Genomic DNA, 22,912 nt, shown 5'->3' with positions numbered 1-22,912 from the left:
CATCTAGTGGGTAGAAGCCAGGGATGTTGCTAAACATCTACAATGCACAGAGCAGTCCCCTACGAGAAAGAATTATCCAGACCAAAATGTTAATGATGTCACTAACCCATATGGGAACAGAAAGCAAAGTCTGGGATTGGGGGAGGATGAAATGGGAGAGGATGAACTCAGTTTTGATCAAGGTCAGATGCGTATAAGGGTGTGCATATAAAACTGTCAGCACAGCAACTTGAAAATATTAGTTTGGAGCATAATAATACAGAACACCAGCCAGAGTAAAAAGTTAAGGGAGCCATCAAGAGATCATATCACTAGTCTGTTTAAGATAGATTTCAACAACACTAAGCATGTGGATAAATTTCATTTTAAAGAAAAGCTGTAGAAGCAGCAATAAGAATGCTATACTTGAAACCTTCAAACTCTAATTTCCTAAGAGGATCTGTAAAGCATTTGAAACTTATTGTCCCAAGGGTCCAAGTGTTAAAGTTAATACTTTTTCAAATAAATTGCATGGCATTCATCAATAAAGGTTAGACACACTACTTCCTTCACGGCAGTTCACACAAATACTAACTGCATCAAATACCATTATTTCCCAAAGTATGTTCTACGGAACAGTCCTAGAAATGAATGCTCCATGTTTAAATAAGTTCTGCAAACACTGTATTGCCCCATTCTGAAATGCTTACAATATACGTTAATATATTAAGATCCTAAGTATTTTTAAAGATCCTAAGAAGTCCTGCAGTAAAGAAACCCACTTAAGCCTGAATAACCAGCATGTGGCAAAACTATCTGACCCTAGAATTCTTTTCCATGTAACACATTAACATCTCCCAGGACTTATATTTTATGACCACAATAGTCTGGAAATTCTGCCTTTTTTACTGACATTATTGTCACTAGAAAAAATATATATAAAAAAATCCAATACAAAAATTGAAGCCTTATTTAGTAATGACTAGTATTAATGTTTGTTAATGGCATTCAAAATAACTCTTCTAAGAAAATAATCTAAAAATCAAATTTAAAAGCAAATAGATTTTGGCAAGAAATGCTTTAAACTACCTTAAAGAAACAAAACTAAACACGTACATACACCACACCCACACCTACACACTTTAATCCTAGAGAATCATCTACTTTGTCATTTCTTACATCAATAATCAGGACCATGAGTGATTCAAATGACCTATTATAAGAAAAGCTTACTGGAGTATTTTCCAGTTGGCTCATAAAATAATTCTAAGAAGCTGTTGTAAGAATAATTCTGAAGTTCTTCATCTTGGGCTAAAACTCAGTAAAAGTACTATATGCAGTAATCAACCCCAAAACTTAATATGGATGTGAATAATTGGAAGAAATAAAGTATAAGATGACCTGAGAAAAACACAGTAAAATCGGAATTTTTTTTTTAAAAACAAGCAACCTCATTAAAGTTGACATAAAGAATTACTATATTTAACTTAGGCATCTGTAATAAGGAAGAAACAAGAATCATGAAAACGGAAGCAAAACAGTACAACTATTTGCTAAAGACATATAAGCTCTAGATGCAGGGGAAAAAAGAGGAAAAAGTTAACATTTGTCATCTACATAGATTTGATTTAGAAAAACTCAATGAGGACAGCCCGGGTGGCTCAGCGGTTTAGCACCGCCCTCAGTCCAGGGCCTGATCCTGCAGACGCAGTATCGAGTCCCATGTCGGGCTCCCTGCATGGAGCCTGCTTCTCCCTCTGCCTGTCTCTCTCATGAATAAATAAAATCTTTTAAAAAAGAAAAAGAAAAACTCAATGATAATGCTTTTTAAAAATTATTACTAAAGTCTGTATTTTTGCAAATATGCAATAAATTTATGTTCCAAGGAAGTGCAAAGGTATGGGTCCAATAGTAACAACTAAGCTCAAGAGAAGAAAAAGAAATACATTCTTTAGTGTTTTGTTTTGTTTTGTTTTGGTTTTTAAGGCTCCATACACAGCCTGGCGCCCAATGCAGGGCTTGAACTCATGACTGAGAGCAAGACCTGAGCTGAGATCAAGAGTTGGACACGTAGCCAATTAAGCCACCCAGGTGCCCCTTCTTAGTCTTCTTTTAATGTTTTGCTTACAAATGTTTTTCATTTTTTTAAAGATTTTTATTTATTTATTCATGAGAAACACACAGAGAGCGAGAGAAGCACAGACAGGCAGAGGGAGAAGCAGGCTCCATGCATGGAGCCCGACGTGGGACTCGATCCCAGGTCTCCAGGATCACACCCCAGGCTGAAGGCAGCGCTAAACTGCTGAGCCACCGGGGCTGCCCACAAATGTTTTTCATATATTTAAGTACAATAAATACTGTAGCAAAGACATATGAAGAAGGTTGTGGTTTCAAATAATTCCCTGAGTTTCTAATTAATTTTTCAAAAAACAAGGAGCCAGGTAGAAACTTAGGAAACAAAGTAACACTTGTCACTGAAAGTTTAACACGGTTACATTGTTCCCTGACTACCCACCAACTATTCTTCCGCACTCTCTCCTAAAATATCCTGGATTTGTTCTAGTATTCTAACCCTCTTCTACCCAACTATGAACGTCACCAGGATAATCAAAGTAATCTCACTCTTCTTTGCAGAAGTCCGTTTAGGAATGGACCTCTGAAGCAATTCAGGTCAACCCGATAACCAGGGAATGTTTGCTGGTAGCTTCTGGGTACATGCACAAAGAGATCCACACACAAGAAGGGATGTACAGGGTGACACTGGACCTGAAGGAGTCATCTTACTATCAGGCAGCTAACCTGAGAACAAAGCTGACATTGTTTGCTAAGAATAGCAGATGTAAAGACAAAGAATCTGCTTCCTTGATTGTGTCATTGAATCAATGAATCAGCCTCCAGGCTTCCTATGGGATAAAACAAGTTTCCTAATTGTTTCAAGCAGTTTTCATTTTAAAAATTACACAAATTTAAAAAAAAATAAAAATAAAAATTACACAAATTATAATCAAAGACGTTTACATAAAATAAACCTTACAATAAAGGGCCCGCTAATAAAATGAAACTGAATGTCTTCCAGAACTCCTGGATATCTAGCTGTACGCTGGTCATTTATTAACTTTAAAACACAAGCCCACAGCACACACAATTTGATTTGGGGGGCCTCACCTAAAATTCTAGAGGTAATCAATAAAATTCGTAAGACTAACTGCATTGAGATAGGTGGGAGGAATTAATGTGAAAATGGCAAAAGTTCACTATCAATTGGCTTTGGGCTGTAAGATTTTAATATACAAAGCTTTTAATCAAGAAATAGCAGTATAACACAGATCAGAGATAGGTAATTACCAAGAGAAACAAAAGTTTGAGGTTTTAAAAGTAGCTGTCTCTAGTGATGGGGCCTGATGAAGATAAAATGAGATAGGGAAACAGTACTTGTCTAAATAAACCTATAAGTATTACTTAATTTTTAACCTTGCACAGGTACTAAAAAGACTTTCTTAAGTGGCATTGTGGAGGAAAAACGGCATACACATCAAAATTAACACCGAGAAAAGAATGTTTCAGGGGCCACTGTGAAGACTGCCAAAGAACCAAAGAGTGACAAATTTTAAGAGCTTCAACTCAATTGACTATATAGTACATGATATGAACGTATTCCTATTATTCATAAAAAGGAATAAAAAGAAAGTAGGAGAGAAGCAGAAATCCAAACATGCCTAACCGCAGGACTCAAGTGCTATAGGTACATCTACTTCCTGGTGAAAATACTCTCCTTCATTAGAAGTAAATACACGGAAAGTAAGATAAAGAACATTCCGTCAGCTTACTTTTTGGAATTTGAGAAGCTAGATAATACGTGTTAAGGCCTAAAGGACATGGGAAAGGATAAGAATAGACACCAATGATCACTGAACTTCAGATGTAATGAGTGAAGAACTTAGTTTCAGTGCCAGTGGGGGTGGCACGAAATGTCTTCAGAAAAGTCAGAACCCAAACACCCGAATTTCCTCAATAGAATTATCCAGTACAAGTAATAATATAAATTGTAATTCCTGGGGATCCCTGGGTGGCTCAGCAGTTTAGTGCCTGCCTTCGTTCAGCCCAGGGCATGGTCCTGGAGTCCTGGGATCGAGTCCCACATCGGGCTCCCTGCATGGAGCCTGCTTTTCCCTCTGCCTGTGTCTCTGCCTCTCTTTCTGTGTCTCTCATGAATAAATAAACGAATAAAATCTTTTTTAAAAATTGTAATTCCTCAAAAAAAATAAAAATAAAAATAAAAATAAAAATAAAAATTGTAATTCCTCTGGATTATCTGAGAACTGGTTTAATTCCACCTCCTTACACACCCATATAAGAAAAACCTTACTGACTAAAATAGCTGTTTTGATGCTGCTCAAAGATAACTGCGTATTATCAACTATGTATTTCTATTGCCATGTTATGTGTTTAACAGCTGATTGTGTAGATGTTGAGAATGTTATCTTTTAAACAATACGTGCTTACTTTGAGAGAAGCAAAGATTATTCTACTAATAGCCACCCAACACATAGTTGCACTACAACAACTCCATCTAGTGATGAACCAGAAACATAGCAGGCATATGTTTTTTAGAACTTCAATAGTAAGAACTGAAAATATACACTAGGGAAATCTAAAGCGAATAGCCTCTTATTAAGAATTTAATTCTGGTTAAAACAGGTGGTGCATTCCTAAAAATCTAAAATAATTTTCTAGTAGACATCCAATTCCTAAAAACTTTTCAAATGCATTAAATGTTAGAAGACCACTTGAATTCTAACACCAATATTTCAAGGAACAGTATTACTCTTTGGTACTTTTCTCCTGTATACCTACTACAAACTAATCAAGTGGATACTCAATTCATACAATATCTGAAATGGATATTTTAAAAAATAAATTCAAAAAAAATAAAAAATAAAATAAAATAAAATAAAATAAAATAAAATAAAAAATAAATTCAGGACTGAAGAGAAAGATTTGAAGGTACTGTGGCAAAATGTTAATGTCTGCTATATTTGAATAGTGGTTGCATAAATATTACATTATTCCATGTATTATTGTGAATAGTATTTTAAATTGCTCAAAGCAAACCATTAAACCACACATTTCTCTAGAATTTTTACTGATGCTGTGAAATTTGAATCATCAGCCATGTTTTATACATATGTATATCATTTATTTTAACTGCTATGCAGTAGTTTATGCTATCACTAGAGCTGCACTGTCCAATATGGTAGCTACTAGTCACATGACTACCGATTATCTGAAATACGGCTAATGCAATTGAGAAAGTGAATCAGCTTAGATTTTTGATACCCAAGTCAGTTATTTAAATACATTTAAGCATGTATGGAACAACTTGGTTACATGAATCTACTATTTCAACTGTACTTTTGATGAAATTTAAATTCAGATCAAGTATTTCTGATAAACTTTAGCATCGAAATGGAGATATGCTCTCACTGCAAAATACATAAGGGATTTCAAAGACTTAGTATGAAAAAAGAATGTAAAATAGTCCAATGATTTTTATATTAATCATGTTTAAAAGATAAATATTTTGGTATAATGTGCCAAAATGTATTAAAATTGATATTACCTTTTTAAAACTTTAAATTTATTTATGTATTTATTTTTAAAGATTTAATTTATTTATTTGAGAGAAAGCAATGGAGAGAGCATGGGGGTAGAGTCCAGAAGAGGAGGCAGGCTCCCCACTGAGCATAAAGACAATATGCAGGGCTCCATCCCAGGATCCTGGGATCATGAACTGAGCTGAAGGCAGACGCTTAACCAACTAAGCCACCCAGGCACTCCAGGAGTAAATTTTAAATTGCACATGATGTTCACATTGTATTTCAACTGGAAAATATTGGACTATTTTATGTAGCTATTTCCTTACTGATAGACATACATAGGTTCTAATTTTCATACTATTACAAAGAATGCCCCTGTGTGTTTACTTGTTCACACATGCAAGAAGATACACTAGAAGAATTCCTGGTCATAGAGTATGCGCCATAGCATATTTCCAAATTGTTCTTCACAGCACATGACCAATTTATATTCTAATAGTCTTAGATTATTTCCTCCCAACACTTGATAATGTCCAAGTGACAGCTTTAATTTCTGCCAACTTGATGGGCATGAAATGGTATTTCATTGTTGCTTTCATTTGCATAACCCTGATTACTAGTGAGGCTGAGGAACGCTTCATATATTTCTGGCCCATTTGAGCCCAGTAGATTTCTACACTTATTTCTGAGCTTGTTTAAAACCTAATTTTAGCTTCAGAGAGTGAAGAGACCAGAATCCAAAATTCAGCACTCAAACCATATGCAAAGAGAAATCTCATAATTCTAACCACATATGCACACTTAATTAAGGTCAACACCCACTAAAGTACAGAAAAGCAGAGTTGCTTATTTTTCTAAATGTGATGACATTTAATGTTTGAAAATCAATAGAGTATAGAAACGGCATATATATTCTGCTCTTTTTCAAAGGTAAATTACAGTTCCTTGGTATTAAATTTAGTTTTAATTTTTATATGCCAAATTGTTTCTCACCTTCCTTAAAATTTTTCCTTTGTGGAGGGGTGAACAGAGGAGTAGTAAATGCTTTTTAGTCAAACTTTTAACTTAGAGTCTTTTAAAATTTTCCTGGCTTAGCATCAAAAAATATTTTTTAAACAAAATATTTAATGTCAGGCAGCCCGGGTGGCTCAGCAGTTTAGCGCTGCCTTCAGCCCAGGGTGTGATCCTGGAGACCTGGGATAGAGACCCACATCAGTCTCCCTGCATGGAGCCTGCTTCTCCCTCTGCCTGTGTCTTTGCCTCTCTTTCTCTCTGTGTCTCTTATGAATAAATAAATAAAATCTTAAAAAAAAATTTAATGTTAAACTACAAGTCAAAAGTAACAACAAGGTTTTATTGTTAAATAGGTTAAACTCCTGGGTGTTTTTCAAATAGTAAACACCATCACCCCATCCCCACTCTGTTTCTCTATGCAATTTCCATTCCAACATTCCTCAGACTTGAAAGAATCACTCCCATCAAATGGAGTTTTCTCCAGTCACAGCTAATAATTCCACCTGGCTAATTCCTTTCTGAGTGGTCCTCACTTAGGTTAGCTAGAATAGTATCTGGATTTTATATATGGAAGCCACATACTCTTAGTCTCTCAGGACTATTCAACTTTCATACACTAATTTGTTCTACTGAAAAAGAGCTGTATTAAATATAGCTAAATGTGATTCGCATTTCCCACTTTTGTCAGATTTTCAGGTACCAAAAATTATAGACAAAACTTCTGTCAGATGCTATGTCTCAATTGGGGGTTTTGCAAATACAATCCCCATAATGATGTAGGTTTTTTTGTTCAAATGCATTAGATCTATTTCAAAACAGCCATGTTAATAATTCAGTCATTATGGCATTATAGAAGTCCAAACAAGTACATTTTCAGAGTGTGAATAAATTTAGTATTTTTCACTGATGAAAAACCTGATATAGGAATATAATAAGCTAAGTTTGGAGTCTTACCTCCTACTTATAGCCTTTCTGAAGCGAATTTTGGTAGAGCTAAAGGGCAGACTGACGTTCAGGGTATTTGGTAGAGGTAATCACTGTAGATAGAAAAGCACCTAACAAGATACAGTACTCTACAGCTTATAGCAGTGTTTTTTTAAACACTGCATCACAACCCAGAGGATCATGATCAACTAAAGGTTAACAGTGGACATTTTAAAAAAGAACAAGGATGTAAAGTATCAGAGTGCATCTCACTTGGATACAGTAGAAGCATTATTCATAAAACTTTTGGCTACTTATTTACCAATGCTGGTTGCAACGTAAGATGCCTTTTGTTTTTTACTGTGGATCATAGTCAAACAGTTTATAAACCTGGGCATACAAAATGCTTTTGTTTAAAGTTTGTGAAAACTCTGAGAAGCTGGCACACAATACCCATTTCATAGTACAAAAACATGTCCTAAGTGACTCACCCCAAGTAACACAATCAGCAAATTATACGAATAAGCATTTTTTAAATGCAAATGGAAATAAAATTCAACCTCACTAGAAATCAAAGAACTGCAAATTAAAACCATGAGTTATTTTTTCACCTGTCAAAACAGGAATTTTTTTTTTTTTAATGAAAGATTTCAATGTTAGTGAGAGTTTAAGAAAACTTGACACTTTCAGAAACAGCTGGTGGGAGTATAAATTAGTAAACCCTTTCTGAAAAACACTTTGACAATGCATATCAAAAGCCTTTAAATTTTTGTGCATATCCTTTGACATAGCAATTCCATTCTAGGAATTTACCTTAAGGAAATAATCATGGGTATACGCAGAGATTTAGCTAAAGGGCTGTATTACCACATAGTCTGATTACCAAAGGTTATAAATTAAAATGTTCAATAATGTAAGACCAAATAAATTAAGGTGCAGCCAATATAATAAAATTCGATGTAGCCATTAAAAACAAAGTAATTGACTATTCAGTGACATGTCTAATATAGTCAAGGAAAATAGTTTATAAAATAGTGAATCCAGTATAATTTAATTTTTGTTTAAGAGTATCCAGGAAAGGGTGCCTGGGTGGCTCAGTTGGTTAAGCATCTGCCTTCAGCTCCAGTCATGGTCTCAGGGTCCTGGGATGGAGTCCTGCATTGGCTCCCTGCTCAGTAGGGAATCAGCTTCTCCCTATCCCTCTGCTGCTGCCTCTGCTTGTGCTCCCTCATTCTCTGTCAAATAAATAAATGAAATCTTTAAAAAAAAAAAAAAAAAAAAAAGGAATATAAAAGGAAAAAAACCCCACAGAGGATATACTTATATTCAGCCTTCATCCTGCTTGTCCTCCTCTCAACACAGAAACCAGTTATCCTTCTAAAAACCTAAGCTAGTGTTAAAATACTCTGGGGGGTAAAAAGGGTGGGAGGGGTGAGGGTATATTAACTAAAGCAAAATGGAGATGGCTACTGAAGCAGGTGGGATGATGATTCAGGAAAGTTTTATTTTCATAATATTTTAAAATAATAAAACCTAAATCAGGTGAGTCATTCCTCAAAACCCTCCAATGGTTTCCCATTTCACTCATGGTAAAAACCAAAGTCCTTAAAATGGTCTAAAGGCCTTCTACCAATGTTTCTCAACCCTGGCTGCGTTAGAAACACCCAGCCTCCAAGGTGATTCTCCTGTGTAGCCAGGAGGAAGAACCACTACAGGATGTGGCCCCTGCCTCTCCAACCTCATTTGCCACTTGTCTTTTATTCCAGCCACACTGGCCTTCCTGGGGTTTCTCAAACATGTCCACCACTGCCTACCACAGGGCCTTTGCCTGAAGGAAGTGATCTTTCCCTCCAAATCTGTCTAGTATTTTTCTTTGCCTCTTCCAGCTGTTTGCTCAAACATTATGTTCTCAGTGAGGCCATTCTGATTCCTCTATGAAAAACTGCAGCTCCTTTCCCTATTCCCCCGACCCCTTCTTTTGACTTCCCCCCCTGACATATCACCATGTGACATCCAATGTGTTTTCTTATTTACTGTCCCTCTCCTGCGGCAAGAATGTTATCTCCTCAAGGGCAAGAATTATGTCTTTTTAGATTATTGCTATGTCCCCAGCAACCCAAATACCTGGCACACATTAGGCACCTAAGAATGAATGAATGAGTGAATGAATGAAAGAATGTATACTAAAACACACAGAGTTCTTGATTATGGGATTTATAAGCAACTTTTTAATCTTAATTTTTCAATATGTGAACATGCACTGTACTTGTAATAAGAAAAAAAGTTTAAGCAAACAATTGTAATGCAATGAATGTATCTGCTTGCTTTAAAAAATGTAAGTAGTAGAATATTATCTTGGTGATTACACAGATAAATACATATGTAAACATTCAATGAACTGTATGTTTGCACCCTTTACTAAATATAGGCCTTAAGTTAAAAAAAAAAAAAAAACGTAAATGACAGTTAAAAATATAGCCCTATTGATAACGGATTCATCCAGCAAATAATAGATTTGGGAATACTCTTGCCCATAGAATACTTCCTACAAATCAGCCACAAATCCCCACTGATGCAAGTTTCTCCATCAACTAGGTCTGCTCAAAATTCTCTTATGATGTGTAATGATATCTAGAATTATCTTACACAACAAATAACAAATAATATAACTTCCTGTGTCACTCTGAACCAGCAAGCTTGTCCTACAAAATCACGTAAGATACCAATTCTAAGAAAGCCACTCATCTCAAACTGGAAAAGTTTCCTAACTGGTTCTCCCAGCCAACATAGAAGAGAATATCATGATCAATTAACTAAATACAAATAGTAGCTGAACCAATGGACAAACAGAAAAACGTACCAATTCTACTGAAGCCTTCATGTCTGGCAGACATTTCACAATTTTTAAGTGGATGATACCAGGAATCTAATTAAGGTTGCCTCGTGCAACTATTTGGAACCAGTTCTCAGTTATTCCATAAAAGCCATACTCTAGAGTGAGCAAAGTAGAATACCTAGTGTTAAATCTCTCCCAGTCAGAAAGAGCCTCTCACCATGTGAGAAAGAGCTCCGGAGTCTCAACTGAATGCTCTTTTGAGACATTTGAGAAAAACAAGTAGCCTTATTTCTCAAGAAAAGGGAGAGAAGTGGTATTAACAAGAGTACTACAAACAGCAACGTGAGCACAGCAAGTCTCCCCACAACATTTTACATCATGGTAATAAAAATCACATCAGAAATAAATATGGTTAGACTATGGAAAAGAATGAAAAGTTCACATGAATTTATAAGCTAAGTCATACCACAAAAGAGATACCTTCCTATCCTTAGTATCCTAAATGATACTCTTTTCTACTATTAAGGTACTTTGGCAGAAATATCAAAAGTATTTGCTTAAGGAACCTGTTAACTATTCTAAATTCTATAAGATTAAACCCCATTAGTAACACAGCCAGAAGGCAAATTTCTTCTCATCTTAAAAGCCTACACTGAATTAAGATTTAAAGTCCTTCCTTGGGCAGCCAGGGTGGGTCAGCGGTTTAGTGCTGCCTTCAGCCAAGGGTGTGATCCTCGAGTCCCGGGATCGAGTCCCACGTCAGCCTTCCTGTGTGGAGCCTGCTTCTCCCTCTGCCTGTGTCTCTGCCTCTCTCTGTGTCTCTATGAATAAATAAAATGTTAAAAAAATAAATAAATAAAGTCCTTCCTTGAGGGGCACCTGAGTGGCTCAGTCAGATAAGTGGCCAACACTTGGCTTCAGCTCAGGCCATGATCTCACGGTTGTAGGATCTCTGCGCTCAGTATGCAGTCTGGTTTGGATTCTCTCTCCCTCTCCCTCCAGCGTCCAGCTCCTGAGTGCTCTCTTTCTCTCAAATAAATAAATAAAACTTTAAAAAAAAAAAAGTAGTTCTTCCTTAGATCTCTTAACAGATTGATAAAAGAAACTCCCATTGAATCCTGATGTTACTCAGTATCTCCTATGACCATGCAAGGGAAAAATTCATCTATGGCTGTTATATCCAAGTAAGACTACAATGCAACACACTTCTCGGCTCATTTGCCAAGAAACTCAGCCATGTTCTGTTTTTTACTCAGTAATGATATCATCTATCTATTCATCTGCTTCTTTTCAACACTATTTTCAACTGTCCTGCTTTACCATTTTCTTGATTTTTTGATAATAAGTGGAAATTCTCTGTATAAATCGAAAGCTTACAGATTTAATATCATAAAAACTGAGTAGCTTAAAAACTAGCTTTTGAATTTTAAAAAGTCAGTGACAAAAAAGTTGACAGTTTTTAACCTTTTGCACTTGGTATGATGTGAACTCTCAACAATTTCTCTTGTATCAATTAATGAGCACACAAATTACGGCTTCCATCATTTATGCCGAAGGAGGAAAGCCATAGATTGGATAATTCAAAATGAGAAATTCAGATATGCCACTCAAACCTGAAAGCAAAAGCTTAAACTTATAAATGCGTATATGGCAAATTCTTTGGTTATAGTTAACATTTTTGAAGGCTAAACATAGGGTCAGACACTGTTGTAACTGCTATCCCTGTGTTACTGAATCCTCTCAGCCTTTATGAGGTACTATTATTCCTCTCTTGAAGATGAGGAACCTAAGGTATATGGAGTGGTATTTGCTCAAGATAACACTTGGTAGAGCTGGCACACAAATATAATTTAGCTCTGGAGTGCCCAACTTTACCCTATAGTGACTCCTTGGATGGGAAAATAATTCTTTTGTCATGAGTTCACGCTGTAACCAAATGTTTGCATGGCCCTTCCCTCTAATTTTGTTGACAGAAGTGGGATAGTATGCTACACAACTATGGTTACTGTGCATGTTAAGCACTGTTGGGAGTATTTGTTTTCATGGAATGTATGTATGTTCACTGGTATCATTTATGTTTTACTTGTATTTTGAAAGCAATTTGTACTTTAAGACTTCATTGGAATGACAGTGTAGTTTGGAAGGATTCAATAACTTATTTTTAGTCATCTCAATTATCATAGTTCTTGAGCTTTCCTTCTGCAAGGAAACATAACTCTCTAATCTGTATTTTGACAGAATGGATTCCACCTCTGTAACAGATCACAGTAACAATAACAACAACAACAACAATAATAATGTTAGCCTGTGTGAGGGGAAAGCACTGGTCTTTGAGACTAGAAGTTATGAACTCCAAATTATCTCCTATCTGTTTCAGACACTGGCTAAATTTCATCACATATGGTATTTCTGAAAAGGATTACATGATAGGAAGAAAATGTATATTTTAACAAACTAGGAGCTGTACATGTGCAAAAATACTTTCTACTTTCTTCCCATTGTTTTCCCTATCTTGGTTTCTTTTTTGTGGCAAAAACATCTACTAAAGATTTAATCCTTCTAGCATTTCACTGAATATTTCACCTTGGGTAAAGGTGTTGTTCCAGGGAAATGTTCCCTTTCAGTTTTAAAAATTAAGTCCCTAGCTAGTTGTACTGTGGGGAAGTTGTGTATACTTCCAATAAGAGCCATCTGAGCTATTACAGAATTCACACATACATAATCAGAAAGGCTAAATTCCATAAGAACAAGTTCTGCAAAATGGGTTGTAAGAACTACTTTAGAAACCACTTATAAATTCCCTAAAAATGATGTGAATTAAAAAAAAAAAAGGATTTGAGAGACAGAGCATGAGCAGGGGGACAGGCAGAGGGTGAGAGAAGCGAACTCTCCACTAAGCAGGGAGCCCATGCGATCCCATAACCCTGAGACATCATGACCTGAGCTGAAACCAAGAATCGGAGGCTCAATTGCCACACGTAGGCTCCCCGGTGATGTGACTTTTAAGACAGTTTTTCTTGTGAATCATCACAACTAAATATTTGTTGACATAGGCAGAAAAAACATACTTTACCAGGTAAAATTGAAAATAGTCAACAGAAAAGAGAAGTTAACAGACTTCAGTAAGCCAACAGGCTTTGAAATATAGGATGGCATAAAAACACTAACATTTGAAAAATAGGATTTATTGATATCCCCTTTCAAAGACTGTGGAAGGCTGAATAATGCCCCCAATGATATGGAGGTCCTAACACTAAAATCTGCGAATGTTACTTTATTTTGCAAAAGAACTTCACAGCTATGATTAAGTTAAGGCTCTTCAGATGGAAAGATTCTTCTGGATTATCTGGATGAGCCCTAAATGTAATCACAAGTGTCCTTATAAGAAAGTGGCAGCAGGAGATTTAACTCCAGAAGAAGGTTATGTGACAAAGGGAGGAGAGGGAGAGACTGGAAGATGCATACACTGCTGGTTTTATAGTTGGAGGAAGAGGCCATGAACTGTGAATGCAAGGAGTTTAACTCTAGAGGGTAAAAAAGGGGAGGAAACCATTTTCCCCTAGAGCCTCCTGAAAGACTACAGCCCTGCTGACACCTTGATTTCACCCTCAGTAAAACAGGCTTTGGACTTCTGACATCTAGAATCTTAACAAAATAAATCCATGTTGTTATAAGCCACCAACTTTGTTTTGCTACAGCAGACATAGGAGACTAACATGATAACAGATGACACAGTAGTCCTCCCCTTATCTGCAAGAAGTGTTTCAAGACCCTCACTGGATGCCTGAAACCAAAGATAGTACCAAATCCTATATATTGTTTTTCCGTGTGTGTGTGTGTGTGTATGTGTGTGTGAGTGTGTGTGTGTGTGTGTATGTTTAATTTATAACTTAGGCACAGTAAGAGATTAATAATAACTAATAATAAAAGAGAAAATGCTGTAAAAAAGTTTGATGTATGGTCTATCACAAAAAAATATACTGTACTCACCCTTTTTGTAATGATGTGAAATGATAAAATCCTATGTGATGAGATGAAGTGAGGTGAATGTTGTAGGTACTGTGACATAGTGTTAGGCTACTATGGACCTTCATCTCATCACATCTGCTTCAAGACTACAGTTGATTGCTGGTAACTAAAACCACTGAAAGTGAAACCATGGATTAAGGACTATGGTACAAATCTTCATCCGGTTAAAATCTATTAACTCTCCATTTACAGAATTAGTTTATTCTAAATTCTATTAAAAATAAATTTCTGATTTTATTCCTCAAATAATAGGTTGACTCAGTATGGGAAGAATTCCTGAAAAACAGCATAAAATCTTAATAGAAGCAATTTTGAAAATATTAAAGCACTTTTGGGCAATTTGTTTACCAACTGGGTATCTTCAACTGAGTGTAATTTGATAAAAATTAAAGCTCAGGAATAACAAATTATTGCTATGGGAAGAGTTACAGTAATTGCTTAAGAATAACAAGTATAGTTGAGTAGTGACTATTATTCTCCCCATTTCACCAAACTTCAAATCAATGTGTTATCCAGAAGTAGTATTGTTGCAAAAATGAAACAGTTGAAGGATGGGCTGAAGTGAAAACACAACATTTTGTTGAATTCCTATTACATGTAAACACCTTATATTAACATATATATATATATATATGTATACACACATACACACTCATTTTCATCTCAAAACAACATTAAGAGATAAAAAGAGTAAAAAAAAAAAAAAAAAGACTTATTGGAGGAGGGGGGAGTTTAACACACAGCTAGGTCACAGCTAGTGCTGGTATTTCTGGGATTCAAATGCAAGACTAAATCCAAAGCCCATGACTTTCACTATTTCCAAAGAAGTGAATGGTGTTTGTAATGAAAACTTAAATTTCCTTTTTCTTTACTTCTGAATAACACAGTAACCAACTCAAAATCTCTTAAGTTATAGACTTTTGTTATGTCATGTTAATACACTATTTTCTACTTCCTCTAAGACAAGCATTATCACCATATGCAATTATCACCATATAAATATTAAAAAAAAATCCTACTTCTTTCATTAGATCCTCTAATGAATATTTTAAAAATACAAAAATTCAGCACCTAATCAACAAATTCTAAATATCTAACACTTAAAAATACTATCAGCGCAAAAATCAATCAACAGAAACAGACACATAAATGGCACCTGAAGTCCTCAAAGATGGGAGGGATGGAAAAAATATTTGACAGCGGACTTCTCATCAGAAACACTATCAACCAGGAGACAGAAAAACATCTTAAAAATAAAGAAAGGAAAAAAAAAAAAACCTCATCAAAAATTCTCTACCCAGAAAAATTTCTGCAAAAATGAAAGCAGATTTACAATAATGAAAAAAGCTTGGAACTAGACAGATACGATGTTTACAAAACACTGTGAATGTAACAAATGCTATACACTTTAAAATGGTTTATGGTTACTTCATGCATTGTGAATTTTATCTCAAAAAACATTTTCCTTTTAAAGTGAAGGTGAAATGATTTTCTCAGACACACAAAAGTTGAAAGAATTCATCATCAGTTGACCTGTACTATGAGATGATGATATTAAAGAAGTGTCAGGTAAAAGAAAATGATACATGTACATATTTGGATCTACTTAAAGGAATGAAGAACATCAAAAATGGTAAATATACTATTTTTTCCTTAATTTTAAAATCTCTTTAAAAAACAATTGACTGTTTTAGCAAAAAGTAATCACAATGTATTGTGGGGTTATATGAGAAGTAAAATGTTTATCAATAGCACAAAGGTAGAGGATAATACAATATATACTACTATAGGGTTCTTATTATATGTGAAGTGATGCAATACCATCCAAAGGTCTGTGATAAGTTACACAGCTGACTCTTGAACAACACAGAGGTTAGGGCTGCTGATCTCCTGTGTGGTCAATAATCCATGTATAACTTTTGACTTCCCCAAAAGTTAACCAAATGCTTACTGCTGACCAGAAGCCTTAACAACATAAACAGTTGATTAACACATATTTTGTATGTTATATGTATTACACACTGTATCCTTACGATAAAGCTAGAAACAAGAAAATGTTATCAAAATGTTAAGACACATTTATAGTACTGTAGTGATTGAAAAAAATCTGCATATAAGTAAACCTGTGCAGTTCAAACTGGTGTTGTTCAATGGTCAACTGTATACTATAAACCCTAAACAATCATTAAAGAAAAAAAGACTCAAAATATAGTAAGTCTATAAAATAAATGAAAGGAGCCATAAAAGATACTTAAGTAAGTCTGCTAAAATAAGTCAAAAGAGAGATGAGGGTGGGGAACAAAAAAAGCCAGATGGAACAAACAGAAAACAAGTAAAACGGCAGACTTAAACCCAATCATATCAATTATGATATCAAATGTACATTTTCTAACACCCCAATTAAAAGGCAGAGTTTGGGGTACCTCAGAGACTCAGGTGTCTGCCTTCAACTTGGGTCACAATTCTGGGGTTCTGGGATTGAGCCCCGCATTGGGCTCCCTGCTCCACGGGAAATCTGCTTCTCCCTCTCCCTCTGCCACTCCCCCTACTTGTACTTGGCTCTCTCTCTCAAATAAACAAATAAAATCCTTAAAAAGGAAAATAAAATTAAATAAAAGGCAGAGTTTATCAGATTGGATATTAAGCAAAAGCCAACTGTATACTTACAAAAAATTTTTAAATCATTTAAAATATAGACACATATACATTAAAAGTCAATAGGATAAAAAATATATACTTTGCAAACACTCATCTTAAGTCTACTCCCATCCCCAGATTGCAAGCTCCATGGGGGCAGGAGTCATGTGCATTCTGTTCACTCTTAGGTCTCCAACACCCAACAAGGTGGCATGAAGGAAGTATTTAAGTGAATGAGAAATTCATTCATTAAAGTGAATGAGCCTTTAGAATTTGTAGACACTTTTAACACACATTACTATTCCCAGTCTTACAATATCCGATATATCAACAGCTGTTCTTACTATTATCTGTACCCCACTATCTGTTCTTTTTTCCCCTACCCAACCACCAAGAGGCTGAGAAACCCAGTAACTGATTTGTTAGATAAGTGTCAAAAGTGAAAGAACACTGGTTCTGAGTGAGGGTGTGTGTGGTTAGGTTACCTTGAGTAAAGAACATCTATCTGGCTGCTCTGAGAGTACTGAATATTTCCTAGGCTATCATTCTTCTTTGTCAAACCAGCTAAAAGCCTCTTGCCATGAACTAGAGAAATAAGGGAAGAGAAAACGTACTTATGATTTAGCTATTCAAACTGCTTACTCCATCTATCTCCTCTCCTCCACAAAATTTATACACATACATTTCTCCTCTCCATCCCATCCTCACCCCAGGCTAGGCAGTAGGACATGAAATATGAGAAGTTAAAGGACTGACTCTTGGTGTTTCTGTATCTCTGTTCCCTTCCTTCTGCAAAGTTTGGAATATGCTTTTCCTATTGGAAATGTGATACATGGTGTTAAGATTTTTTCTTAAGATTAATTAATTAATTAATTTATTTATTTATTTATTTATTTGGGGAAGAAAGAGAGCGCACACGTGGGTGCACAGCAAAGGGGGAAGGGAGAGAGGGGGAGAATCTCAAGCAGACTCCTTACTGAGCACAGAGCCCAACTTGTGCTCGATCTCAGGACACTGAGATTAAGATCTAAGCCAGAATTAAGAGTTGGACACTCAATCAACTGAGCCACTCAGATGCCCCAGGATTAAAATTTTTAAGTTACTGATCATACATTTTAATGTTTCAACACGTTTTATGCCTAATACAAGGTATATAACATGCTCTAGCCTTCATGGACTTCAGGAGAGAATTACAAACTATTATCAGTGTTGCCAAAGAAAATAAAGAACTATGAGAAAGAGAGTGCACAAGAGGAACGGAAGAAGATGGAACTAATTTAAATTGGGTAGCTGGTTAAAGAGTAAGAATCAGAGTATAATAGCATTTCAGGCACAGACAACAGCATGTGTATATTAAAACATGTTTTCCAAAGATGGCTACAACAGTAACTCTGTCCTTCTTCTAGGACCCTGTCATCCCCCTATTAGGAGGTGGAGTCTATGTCCATTTTCTTTAAACTTGAATGGACCTTTATGGCTGTCTGGACCAAAATAAAGAGGCAAAAGTGACACTGTGTAAATTCAGAGACTAAGTTGTAATAGGCCATTCAGCATCAGCCTGGTTCTCTTCGGGCTCTCACTTTTAGAACTTGGTCACCATGCTTTGAGTAAAGCCAATCAGCCTATGGAGAGAAACCAAGGCCCAGTCCTGGCTGAGTTCTGGTGAAAAGCGAACACTACCTCACCAACCATATGAATGACTCTTTAAAAGTAGATATTACAGCCTCTAGTTAAACCATCCCAGCCAAGAACCAAAGAGAGCAGAGATAAGCCATTCCTACTAAGCCCTATCCCATGTTCCAAATTCATCAACTAATTAAATGACTGCTATTATTTTAAAACACTAAGTTTTAGGCAGTTTGTTATATACCAAGAGACAGAACAACATGCAATATCTTGAGGCTGGCAAGAGCTTGGCAATTCCAAAAATTATAAAGTACAGTGTGGCTTAGACACAGATATTGGAAATGACAGCACCAACACCGGCAGCAACTGACAGCTAACACTCAGTATTTATGTTATACAGGCATTGTTCCAAGTGACTCATATGTATTATTTAATCATTGCAATCCTGTTGGTAGGTATTCTTAAATACTGATTTTATACATGGAAAACTGAAGCACAAAATAGTTGAATGACTTGCCCAAAGTTACACAATCAGGCAGTCGAATGCAAAAGCCTATGCTATGAATAATGCCATACTGATTCTCAAAGGACAGAATGGCATAAAATGAGGTATAGAAAGGATAGGTATTAGTCTTTGAGTAATGGGACACTATGGGTAGTATGTGATCCGATTTATATTTAAAAGATCATCATGAAAAAAATAAAAATAAAAATAAATAAATAAAAGATCATTGTGGCTGTATGTGAAGAATGGATTAGAAGAAAGGCAACAACGTTTGACAAGGTACTCCTTGAGAACAAAATTAGGAAGAATTAAAATATAATGATTTCATGGAAAGAATATAATGGATAGATCAAGCTGATTAACTGATTAACTGATTAACACTGATCAATTTTAACATACAAAAAAAGAAATGCCAAGAAATTCTTATGTGCCTTCTGTCATAATACAACACACTGGAAGAATATCACACCACTTATGACATATTCTTGGGGGCAGGGGATTGAATTCAAACCTAAATTCAGTCAAGCCTAGATTTAGCTACAAGTTTACCAGAAATAAGAGAACAGAGGAACATGTTAAATGACACGGTGAAAATACAGCCTGCCAAATTCAGAATGTGGAAAATTTCTAGATGACAAATTCCATAAACAACAAAAAAGGGACGGCTGGCTGTTACAGATTGAAAGACTCACGAAATCTATTAATCAAATCTAATTGTATAGGTAAAATTGTATGAGGTCTAGACTTTAAAATAATATGAAGAGGGACAGGCAATACAGATGAAACAATATACACCTTAGGTATGTTAACTCTTGAAGCATGGTGACAAAGATGCATAGGGGTTAATCATACAATTCTCTTTAGATTTTTATGTGCTTAGAACTTTCCATAACACAGAGTTTAGATTCAAAAAATTTAGTAGGAGTCTATCTAAGCTCCTCAAATCCAACCAAGATGAGGCTGTAAACTCAGGCAGGAATGATCAGGCTAATGAGTAAGCATAAAACCTCCTCAAGGGTTTCACTTTCTTCAAGAAGGTGTAACAGGAAAGCAGATAACTATGGAAGTTAGAAAAAGGGATTTCTGAGAGGTGATGGGGCAGTGCCTCTAGCACTCTCCAGGGCCCTGATGTACCTGGTTGGCAAGTGGGGATCAATGCACAAAGCGCAGCACTGGACATGTAACAAAGTACAACCTTCAATCAACCTTCTGATTACAATAGCTTCCACGGTGGTATTTTTTTCTATGGGAGAAGATGCATTTTTAATGACTTCTTGATAAATCATTAATTAGTCCAGTTTATATATCAGTCTCTTCTGTTTCCATAGGGTAAAATTAGTCCACAGTGCCCCAAATCAAACATCCTAAATAGTGAACTTAAAAGACCAGACAACATGATCTAATGACCACACCAAAATATTGTGAACTTTTCACCATGAGCCTCTCTCTATGTTGTTATACATGTCCTTCACAAAGAGATGTTTTATCTTTGCTGGTTTTTTACTTAGCATTTCATATATTAAACTGAGTTATTTAACAATATCTGATTTTAAGATTCCCATAACTGATGAACAGTATTTATTTTAAAAAGGCCCAATCAGGGCAGCCCGGTGGCTCAGCGGTTTAGCGCCACCTTCAGTCCAGGGTGTGATCCTGGAGACCAAGGATCGAGTCCCACGTCGGGCTCCCTGCATGGAGCCTGCTTCTGCCTGTGTCTCTGCCTCCCTCTCTCTCTCTCTCTCTCTGTGTGTGTGTATTCTCGTGAAAAAAAAAATAAATAAAATCTTTAAAAATAAATAAAATAAAATAAAATAAAATAAAATAGCCCAATCAGGTATTTAAATACTTTTCTGTGGACTTAATAAGATGATCAATAAGATGGTTTAAGTACAGAGTTTTTTTTTAAAAAGTATTTAAATTTGATTTATTTAATTGTATCTTATAAAATTTAATACAGTAAAATTAGAATGATTATTCCTATCACATATATATTATTCAAACTTCTTTACTAGGAAGTAATATTTTCATGATTCCATCAAGGCCCCCTAAATCAGCAATAGTATTTCAAAACAATCAGTGACATTAGAACATTAAACAGGTAAGTTCTTTGGACATAAAATAGTGGGGGAGGGAGGATTTTAATGGGTATTTGATTAGAAGAGGATGGATAAATCCCTAATCTTATTTTTGGCCTTCAATAGTACCAAAGTTTAAAGTTTTCTTCATGTTCCCTATTTAGATGTTTTTAAAAAATTCAGTTGAGTACCAGAAACTTAACTGGGTAAAAGTCATAGTAATCACAGTGGTGACAGTAGTTACTACGTGCTACACTGTTTTAACAACCTTCCTTGTATTTTATCCTCTAATCTTCACAATTGCAACCTCCATTTTACAGATGAGGAAACTGAGACATATAAAACTTAAGTAACCTGTCCAACAATAACAGCTAAAGAGAATCAAAAATTTAAATTCAGCCACTAGCTGGCTCAAAAGACCTTGATTGCTAAACCAACCTATATTTTGCTATACTGTGCCATGCTAGGCTTTACCACAGCTATAGCATCTGCAGCCAAAAATCTCTCTCTTGAGGTTTAAACCAAAACAAAAAAACTTTTAAAAATGCTACAAGTGCCATCCATTTAGAGTTTGATGATATAATTACATTTTATACAATAAAGGATAAAGTAAAATTTATTTCTTAATTACTGCTCAACTCACTAGTTAAGACATATTCCTTCAGCATGGAAGTCTCTATTTAAAAAAAAAAAAATGCTATCCAGGGCACCTGGGTAGCTCAATGGTTGAGCATCTGCCTTGGCTCAGATCCTGGGATTCCCGGGATCAAGTCCCACACTGGGCTCCCTGCAGGGAGCCTGCTTCTCCCTCTGCCTGTATCCCTGCCTCTCTCCCTATCTCTCATAAATAAATAAAATCTAAAAAATAAAAGTAAAATAATATGCTATCCACGCTATCTTGATAATAAGATTAAGATCAGCACAGGAGTACAGGTACTCTGAGTAACCAGAATGAGAACAAAAGCCCACCCTGTCCAGAGAGACTAAAAATATTTACATTTATCAAGAGTAAGAAAGACAAGTTAAAGCTGCAAAACTGCTTTCAAAATAGTAATCTACTGAGTTCTTAGTAGGAATCTGAGCAATGTTCAAGTGCTTATGCCAATCAATTAATTTCTGTGCCTTTCCCAGGTATGAAAGAAGACAGAACTTGAACACCTTTATACTCTGGTTCCCCAGTGAATGTCTGTGTGTTGTGTGTGGTATGTGTGCAGGGCACAAGTGAGAAATAAGATAAATATTAAATGCAGTCTAAGACTTCAAGTGGGCGCCAATACTTTCCACAGCACTAGATTTCAGGATGTTTTCTATAGAAAAGTCATCATACGTTAAGAAATTGATGGGACTCTGGCAAACTTAATACTTACAAGGTTTGTTTCCTAAAATAACAATGTCCTCCATAGAAGGGCAGTTGAAGAGGAAAGGGTAGCATATTAAAATAACTCTGAATATAATACTACAAAAATTGGACATACCTCTTTCATGTTTCATTGTTAGCAGAATGGAGACGAGGAAAACCCCTCTAACACACAGCTTGATTTCTCAGGTACAGTAGCAAACTAGATTTTGACTTCAACCATTAAAGCGCCAAAATTCATGGCTTTAACCTCAGTTGGGCCTTCTAAGCTCCCAGCTATTCATGGTTGGTAATCTCTTTCATTCTTCACTTCTCTTCTCAAGGCTCTGACCA

General features: G+C 35.7%; 1 protein-coding gene across 6 annotated transcripts in view; it reads right to left on the bottom strand.

The window, feature by feature from the left end:
* The window catches only part of HOMER1 (homer scaffold protein 1), a 135,183-nt gene that overhangs the window by 88,761 nt on the left and 23,510 nt on the right, over positions 1-22,912 (bottom strand). For 2 of the 6 annotated variants that reach the window (XM_049108339.1, XM_025437039.3), the window contains exon 1: positions 14,341-14,459. The exons of the other annotated variants lie outside the window; for them this stretch is intronic. In XM_049108339.1, the coding sequence (XP_048964296.1) occupies positions 14,341-14,444 (104 nt within the window). In that variant the 5' untranslated portion in view covers positions 14,445-14,459. Of the gene's footprint in view, positions 1-14,340; positions 14,460-22,912 lie in introns of those variants that run through there. 6 annotated transcript variants of the gene reach the window in all.

This window comes from Canis lupus, chromosome 3 (genome assembly GCF_003254725.2).
Source record: "Canis lupus dingo isolate Sandy chromosome 3, ASM325472v2, whole genome shotgun sequence".
Taxonomy (NCBI): Eukaryota; Metazoa; Chordata; class Mammalia; order Carnivora; family Canidae; genus Canis; species Canis lupus.
Note: the sequence above shows the minus strand (reverse complement) of the source record. Positions and strands in the feature narration are given on the sequence as shown.